The sequence below is a fragment of the Cryptotermes secundus genome, unplaced genomic scaffold (genome assembly GCF_002891405.2).
Source record: "Cryptotermes secundus unplaced genomic scaffold, Csec_1.0 scaffold512, whole genome shotgun sequence".
Taxonomy (NCBI): domain Eukaryota; kingdom Metazoa; phylum Arthropoda; class Insecta; order Blattodea; family Kalotermitidae; genus Cryptotermes; species Cryptotermes secundus.
The window spans coordinates 552773-562447 of record NW_019735563.1 but is presented as its reverse complement, the minus strand read 5'-3'; the positions used below and the strand labels follow the sequence as shown (position 1 = coordinate 562447).

The 9675-nt window shown below is 39.5% G+C and overlaps 1 protein-coding gene across 3 annotated transcripts in view; it reads right to left on the bottom strand.

The window, feature by feature from the left end:
- Positions 1-9675, bottom strand: part of LOC111869577 (L-asparaginase) — a gene marked incomplete at its 3' end in the record, with an annotated part of 27707 nt that overhangs the window by 10166 nt on the left and 7866 nt on the right. For all 3 annotated transcript variants that reach the window (XM_033753491.1, XM_023861213.2, XM_033753492.1), the window contains 4 exon segments: positions 421-533; positions 2847-3057; positions 4380-4505; positions 8668-8779. In XM_033753491.1, coding sequence (XP_033609382.1) covers positions 421-533; positions 2847-3057; positions 4380-4505; positions 8668-8779 — 562 coding nt within the window.

Genomic DNA, 9675 nt, shown 5'->3' with positions numbered 1-9675 from the left:
TGTTGAATGTAATAGTGTTGCAATTTTGACGGAAGATAAACAATGGATGCTAATTTGAACAATTGCAACGGGATGCTGTAATACAGAATCATAAATATGTATTATTTCCAGCATACCGATACAAATATATGTCCTGTAATAGGCTCTACGAAGCACGCACACAACCATAAGAACTGAGACATAAGACATGGTGTATGTACCCCCACTTAGCACTGTTCTAAATGATCAACTGACTCTTGTACTGGCTAACTGACAATCAAAACTCACTTTTACAGTGTTCAGATCTGCATGTTGAAACGTTAAATTGGAGCATACGAGCTGGGGCCACAAAAACATTCACTGGTTCTCCAGAGACAGGCATGATCCTTCTCACCAACTGAGGATACACTGTGATAGTAATGTGAAGAGAGCACCACTCACCGCCTGAATTGTGATGTTGGGAAACAACCTCAGGAGGCCAACATTTGGATTTAAAGTTGGGTGAACTCTGAATTTCTCAATAGTAGACGGTCGAAAAATTGCCTGTGCATTCACTGAAAGGAATACGCAAAACAAAAGGTAGAGTTAGTAAAAGTATACATTCAACAGCCAGTAGGTTAATTTCACTAATACAGTTAATTAACCACATNGGCTGTCAGCTGGTGGGTCGCTATTTTTAGCCAGCTACAGACAGAGCGTTCTCGTTATCTCGACACTTGAGAAGTACCTAAGGCGTGGTGGGTTGGTATGTCCGGCGCGGTTCACAACCGAGCGGCAGCCTTTGTTGTGGCCGGCGGTGGCATTTTCGAAAACAAGCTTTAAGCACCAATAAACTCAAATTAAAGGTAATTTCACGAAGTTAACTTTACACTCATACTTTAAATGTATCTTGTATTATGCTGGTTTATTATTTTGTTCCGTTTATTGTCGGTAATCGTTACCTTCTATTCTGAGTTCAAAACGGTCATAACTCCGTAACCGTCCAAAATCGGACACATGGTTATATGAACTTTTTTGATCACAAAGATCTGGGAAATAACCTCCTGCAGTTATTCCCTAAAGTCGTGAAACACTGTATATATTTTCGTTGTTAATATTTGTATTGGAAAATAAAGATCTTTTTCCATCAAACATTGATTCTCATACTATTCATACTAGACAAAGAAAAGATCTGTATCTACCTCAAGCTAATTGAACTATTTATCAAAAAGCAGTTTACTCGTATTATGCGGGTATAAAATATTCAATAAATTACCCATAGAAATCAAGAACACATCTAATAATTTTAAACAGTTTAAGGTTTATTAAGGCATTTCTTGAATACTCATACGTTTTATACTGTGGACGAATATCTAAGTAGATAATTTTTATTATTGTTGTATTCATTGTACTGTCTAGTTGTGTAATATTTATGTATGTATTCCATGCTCTATATTATTTTATGACATGCTTTATATCCATCTTTGGAACTCTTGAACTTACAATAAATACAAATACAAATGCATGTGACATCTGTTGGCACTTAACACAAAAAAAAATTAGATGAAATATTTTCCTATATTTCAAGCGCTTATGGAGTTTATATAATTCAGTTCATAAATTTTCCATTGTTTTGACTTACACTTACAGGAATTAAACCTGTAACTCTTAAAGTTATATGACTACATATCATAAAACTTAGTATAATTTGTTCTTCAAGAGGCATTATAGCTAGCTGCTCACAGCATTAGCATTTTAATGTTTTATTACAACATTAACAATACAACAATTGTTTACTATAACATTAACAATACAACCAAATTATTCTTTTAGCAATACTAAAATTATGTTGTTAGGAAATTACACCCAGAAACAATGAAGCTACTTAGGTTGCAAAACACTTAATGGCATTTTCTTCTAATTAGGCCCAATTAGTCTGTTTATCATTTTTTAAGCCTGACTTAGCTCCCTTCATCAGCTCCACAGATGCCTGACTGCTTCTTATGCAGAATTTGGACTAGGCCGCATGTTCCTCTGAAGTAATGGTAATTGCCTAAAACACTACATGCTGTCATAACCAAGACAAACATAACACATTACTATAATGACACTGTTAGAGCAATCCCTCACACAGTTCCAGGCCGAAAGAAACAGCCATAAATCAAGACAATGAAATCAATCTTTTACCTAACAATAGCCTTCAACTTTTAAGTGAACAAAGGAACAATAAAACGTTCATGAAATCCATGTGCTACAGAAAGCTGACACTTCAACGTTAATTATTAAACAAACATTATATTTCACATAAGTGTCTTTGAAAGTGTCGCCAGGCCAGCACCAAAGCATTCAGAAGAACATCAGGTGCTTCCCTTGACCACCCTGGCTCGATTACAGCAATGGGCATTCAATGTCTAAACATAAACAGTGACTACGCAGACTGTTAAAAGCATTTTCCAAACGTTGCATCCAGACACAACACTTTGCTCAAATGAAGAAGTACTCACAATTGGTGCTTTGTAACAATTATCAAAACAATAGCCATACTAAGGTATCTACTTACCGTTTATTGAAACAACATTAACTCTCCAGTTAAAATAAGCACTTCCTTGCTCTTGACCAGATATCTGTATAAATGTTTCAGTCTCCACTCTGTATCATGATTATGATTTTCTGAGGTGTAATGCCATGTAGTCGGACAAATAGGTACCAATATTTTGGAGAAATTTACTGTTTCCATTACTCCATATTCTAAGTGATTCAAATTTTCATACCCAATGATTTGGTATCAAACTTCCATTTCTCTGTCAAATCTCTCTTAGAGAGAACTAATTTCATTTCTGGCTCTTTTTCAATTATCTCTGCCAGATGTGAAGTCTTCAGTAACTCACCTTCTATATTAATGCCAATTTTGGCAATTGGAGGCATGTTTGGAGAGTCAAATGCAAAAAATGCATCGGTACTTTTCTTCATGGTCCTGTTGCCTCGGAATAAATTATTCCGAAAGAAAACTGTCACTTCAGGAATTACATAATTTCCTGCTAGGACAAGGGCCCCCAGAATGTTATCTCGCCCATCACTCCTGGACTCAAATACTGGGATCTGAAAAGAAGATTGTGAAGGCAGATTACATTTTGGTCAACTATGGAAAATATTTTGACTTATGATAGAGGAAGTGAGAGGAGGCTGGAGAAAACTGCAGTATGAGAAGCTCCATAATTTCACCTCTTCACCAAATTTTATTAGTGTTATCAAACCAAAGAGGATGAGGTGAGCTGGACATACAGCACACAAGGAAGAGATGAGAAGTGCATAAAAAATTTTGGGTAGAAAATCTGAAAGGAGGAGTTACTTGGGAGACCTAGGCATAGATGGGAAGGTAGTATTAAAACTTATCCATAAAACATGTTGACTTGTTCAACTAGTTACATAAAGTTAATCAAAAATGCCTAACCTCAATAATTTCAAAAGTTCTGGAAAGAGAGCAACATTTATATCAATCACTAAACTTGACAGAATAACAATATGCAATAAGCAGTGCTATTATCTAGACAAAATGTTTCTGGCAAAGGTTGTGAATGAGAAACCAACTTCATCAAAAATACCTAACCTCTCTTTTCTTCAACTGGCAAAAGTAAAACACAGTGGTCATTATCCAGTTCACCAACAAACAGAAGACTTAGATCATCTTTCAAACACAACATCAACCACAACAATCAGTGCTTGAATGATTCAGCATTCAGATACAAAAAAGTGCTGTTACTTTGACAATATTTCCTTTCCATACACATTTTGCAAACATCACTTGCATCAATGTCATGACAGCTTTTCTTATGGTGACACTTCTGAGGAACTGGATTACTACACGTATATCAACCAATTTTCTAGTGAATCAGAAAGTCGTCGTCGTCGTCGTCGTCGTGAAGCTACACATTATTCTGAATGATCTAAAATGTGGAAAATTGGAGAAACCTTCGAAATGAACAATTTCACCTCTACTTACACTTTCCATTGATGATTTCATGATTTCACTGAATATAAACTCTGTCAAAAATGGAAATTTGTTTTCAGCACAGGTCAACTGCAATGCTGACTAAAGCTTCGGTACCACTCACATTGCTATCTGGCTGTTCATTTAATAACTACTACTAACAGTGACTTGTACATGTGTGGGAACAAAATAAAAACATCCCATCAACCTTTGGTTTTTAAATGCAGACACATATAAAATATTTACATATGTGATTTACTAAAGTTAGAATGCAATGGGGAGATAAGGAAAGGTGGGATTTACATATCCATTGTCTGATGGAAAGTTATGTGATAATGTATACTAACTACAGTTCATATGTCACCAAGATATAGCCCAACACTCTATATATTCAAATTAAAATTTCTTACATTAATACACTCTTTCTTATTACCTGTGATCCCGTAACAATGACGGTTTTCCCGAGGTTTTCAAACATGAATGAAAGTGCTGAAGCAGTGTATGCCAATGTGTCTGTTCCATGGAGAATGACAAAGCCATCATATGCTTCATAAGACTTCTGAGAAACAAACAGTACCAAAAACAGTCGTTACTTAAATACCTTGTATTATCACACCTGAAATTCCATTGTATATGGAAAATTTACATTTACATGTGTGCTACATGTTCTGCCTACCTCACTTCCACTCTAATAATATTTTAAGACTTAACACTAACATGAGTAGTACCAACAATTTTTATTGCCACTGCTCGTTTGTAATATTTTAAGTTGACAGTAAATGCTGACATTCTTGTATGAGGTACAGACCAATCTTTGTTATGGCTAAGATATAAAAGGGAAGAGATAAGCAATTATCTGCTTGTATGAAGTTGTTTACCATGTAAAGACATTCCAAAACTGTTGCACCTAGAAAAGAACATTTAATGGCAGGAAGAAAAATCCATTTACCTACTTTTTATGGCATAAATATAAAAATGAAATTTTTTTGATGTTTCTAAACATTCTAGTAACATTTCAGGTGTACAAAAATCATGGAAGTACAATACTTAGATCTGCCAGTTTCATTGAGATGTTTATGGGTATATTTATCTGGTATATGTTGAAGTCTTCTTGCACATACATCCAGAGTACACAAATTTTACCACTTTCAGTTAAAACATCGTATAATTATAAGACTGAGTGTGCCATTATATTATTAGGTTATGATGGTCCTAGTTCTGGTGCAAAAATTGTTATGGGTGATTACCATTGATCTAGAGGATTCTGCTGTGTAATCTAGGATCTGTACAAGAGCCAGTCAGGCAGCTCAGGTGGTGAAGGAGCTGAGTTGGACTTGAACCAACACTAGCCAGGCTAATTTGACTTAATTAGAAGATACTGTCACTAACAGCAGGGAAGTCAGTACATTGATGCTGATTAATTAGGGACTTTAAAAGATCTGGCAGTTGCTAGAAAAAATGTTAGTTTTATTGTCAATGCTTTGACAAAAGAATAGCTGTATTATTAATTCCATGATAAAGAATTGGTGATATTGTGGTAGAGACAAGTAATATTGTTAATGCAGTGATACATATGGAAAAGTAAAGCACAGAACTGAAAAATGCAAAGTCTTCAGTATAAACCCAAAACACCTATGTCCAAAGTTGAACGGTTACGGAGATAATGGCCAGAGAAGTGTGAAACTTTGAGAGGTGTTACACACTTGTGAGTGACATGAAGCCATTAAATTGAACTACAAAAAAACTCACATGCCATGTCATAGTTGTCCTTAGGGTTCCAAGCACTATACATGACACATGAATGGCAACCACTGATGTAACATGGCTGACTGTGCATTCTGGTATAAGCCGACGATATAATTGTACTAAAATACAGTACCTGCTTTATAGTAATTGTTCAAAGTGTCCTCTGCCAGCTGCAATGCAGTTTTCGGCACGCATCATGAGGGATTGGGTAGCAGAAGCAATGTTACCTGGATGGTGACGCGTGTTCTGCCGTTACAAAAATACGATCCCGCAGTGCTTCTCGTGAATCGACCTTAGTTTGGTAGACTAACGTCTTCATGTAGCCCCAGAGGTAATAATCTAGAGGCGTAAGATCTGGCGACCTCGCTTTCCATGCAACGGGCCCACAACGACCTAACCAGCGGTTAAGGAAGGTTACTGTGAGCCGTCATCACCACACTCAGGGACAAACATCGATAAAAATTGTCAGCTGACAGGTACAGTGCGTGGACCCGCCAGAAGACCACACTTTTCTCGGGCCATTATCTCCGTAACCGTTCAACTTTGCACATAGGTGTTTTGGGTTATATCGGCATACTTTAACATAAGGAACACCCTCCCGAAGTCTGGCACATTCCTCCTGGAACACTTTGTATATATTAGTGTGAGGAATACTAGGCCCCTGCTACAAATTGGAGCTCATGTCATGATCTGGCTTCTTTTGTTAAAGTTTACAGTGACATGATGAGCACTTATTTCTACTCAAGGCTTGATGGGGAAATTTCAAAATGGCCATGGGCTGGACAGCCTCACGATAAAAATTCAGTAGTCATAATTATTTAAAAGTGATATCAATTATTGGTACACCTTCATGGGACGGTGTCTAGCCATAAAGATAACAACTGTCTTTGCCAAACGTGATCTTGTAAATTAAATATCCATTATCTTATCAATACAGATTAGCCTTGTATATTCCATGCAAAATTCATATAAAAGTGAAGACATACGTGAAACTGCGATTTAAATTCACTGACATATGACTAACTAACACCCCCTTAACGTGGTGAGGGGGTTTGAGTATGCCAAGGACCCTGAGAGCTATACCAGCGGTAGCGTAGCTACTGGCAGGGCCTCCCTTGCTGGACAGGTCAAAGGGTAGGCATCAGACGAAGAGAGACACCAAAAACCAAAAAATGAATGACTAACTACCATGGTACAGTCTTCCTCAAAAGTTGAATACCACTCAGCTATTTGGGTCGGACTAAGTCCCTTGTACTGCGGCCACTTCTGGCCTACTGTACCAGCCCCACATGATAGGTGAGGGTGATTGTGGAGCAATTGGTGGAATGAAGATTGGCATGGGAAACCGAAGTACTCGGAGAAAACCTGCACCAGCGCCACTTTGTCCACCACAAATCCCACTTGACCAGATCCGGGATCGAACCCGGGCCGCCGCGGTGGGAGGCCAGCGACTAACCGCTTGAGCTATGGCGCGGCCTAACCACTCAGCTAACTATATGAACCAGGGTCCTTCTTGAGAAGCTGATAATACTGACACTAATCAAGCAGTGACCCAAGTTTTACGGAAACTGAAGGCTTATTACAGCACTCCCTATGTCGCTACACTGTCCCTAGATGGAACCAGATAAATCAAATCCACACTCTCACTTTCTTATTTCTCTAAGATCTATTTTTATTTAGTCCTCCCACTTAAAGTGAGGTTATGTTCTCTCTTCTCTTCAGATTTTATATAAATTTGTCATCTTTACCATCTGTGCTTCATGCCATGTCTATCTTGTCTTCTTTGATGGAATGACCCTAATACTAAGGGCGTTCCGTATATAATGCCTCCTATTTTTTTAAAGAAAACTACAACAGATACAGAAAGCATATTAACGCAGTTAAATAGAGCAAGATTTCAGCTACTTACAGCTATTTTTCCACATAATCACCATCATTCGTAATGTACTTTTGCCATCAATGAACAAGGGCCTGTACGCCGCGCCCGTAAAAGTCTGCGCCAGCAGAGGCTAGCCACTTTCTTCCAGCTGCAATGACAGCATCGTTGTCTGGAAAATGTTGCTCACGTAGTCCATCTTTCATAGGCCCAAAGAGATGGAAGTCTGAAGGTGCTAAATCGGGGCTATAAGGTGGATGTGGTAGGACAGCCCAGCCAAACTTTGCACTGTGCGCGGTGGTCGCCAAACTGGTATGGGGTCTAGCGTTATCGTGTTGCAAGCGAAAGGTTGTCTGCTTCTCTGGCCTGACTCGGGAAATACAGGCTTTCAGCTTAGTCAGCGTCGTCTTGTAGCGTTCAAAATTGACAGTCCCTGGTCGTTATCTGCTGATCTGTTCGGATGAGGCGCTGTTCATTGTGAGGAGTGGCAGCTGAGCAGGGACGCCCATGGCGTGGCTTGTCGTGCACTTCACTTTCGCCACTGTTGAAACGCACTACCCACCGAATCACTGTGCTGACATCCACTGTATTGTCTCCGTACACCTTTAGCAAGTGTCGATGGATGTCAATGGGTACAATTTGTTCGGCAGTGAGAAATTCAATAACACATTTCTCTTTCATACGCACTTCTATGTCAGACGCCATTTTGGTAGACTGCTCTGCTGTCGCTATCTGTCGCACGACAACCAAATTAACAGTACATTGGCGGGAAGGTTCAACCTTTACTACAACACTGCCAACAACCAGCTCAGACGTTACATATTAACACAAAAAAATAGGAGGCATTATATACGGAACGCACCACGTAGTATCAGGTGAAGTGTACACATTATGAAGCTTTCTGTTGTGTATTTTCTGCATTCTAATGTCACTTCATTCCACCTGGGTCAAAATATTTTCCCCGTTTTGAGTGCCGCCAACCTACATTATTCCTCTAATAAAAAAGACCGATCTTCGTTCCCATATAAAACAAACACAATATCACAGTTGGGAATGTTTCAGTATTTATTTATATAGATAGGAGCTACTTGAACATTACCTGGATATCGAGAGCTATTTGTATCCAGCTGTCCATCGCCATGTTGCTGGAGTCAAGAAGCTGTGAGTACTCTTGGATATGGTAAAGGACTCGGGTCTTATCAGTCATCTCCCTGGAAACAACCACCTCACATAACTACATTGCACACAGAAGAACTTTAACTACGTGCCCACTTATATACATGCCAAATTATTCACCAGGATGTATAATTTTCCTTGAAGATACCAGTGTTTCAAAGTTCCGGCCTACAGATCCAGAGGTCTCGGGTTCGATTACGGGTGCAACGAGATTTTCTGAGAAGTAGTGGGTCTGGAACGGGGTCCACTCAGCCTTATGAGGATAATTGAGGACCTATTTCAAGGAAATTGCGGCCCCGGTCTAGAAAACCGAAATTAACGGCCGTGGAGAACCGTTCCGCTGACCACGTGACATCCTCTATCCTCAAAAGTTGGCATTAACTTCGCGGACAATCGGCTGTCGCTCGGTGGGTATAGTTCACTTGCGGACTAAAAGCAACGGAGTTCTTTATATATATATATATCACTGCACAGAACAGTTTTACCTTGCAAGCAGAGCTTCTTCACCCCCGCCCCAAAAAGCACGTCAGCCTGTTCCTATGGTAAAAACATAAAATGCACCCGCCGTTGTGTGGACGCTTGACAAGTTCCCGGTAGGCATCCATAATCTTCCTCATGCGCACTGGCTTGTGTCTGCTAAAGAAACTCTGCCTGAAACTGTAATAATGAAAGCCCAAAACTGCTGGATTCCAGTTCCATTGTCCATATGAAGGTAAAGCTTTCCTGCAGCAGGGCGCCGAGGCTCCCACATTTTGTGAACAATCGGCTCACAGATGGCGGTGAGGTTGTCAGACTTACGCGCCGGCAGCCCTTTGTCCCCAGGAAGATTCCTGGTACTCATTTCTGTTAGAGGTTGAGTCAGCGGCCTCCGTAGTCTAGAGGTAACGTTCCCACCTCATGACTCGTGGTACGCGGGTTCAAACCCGGCGGA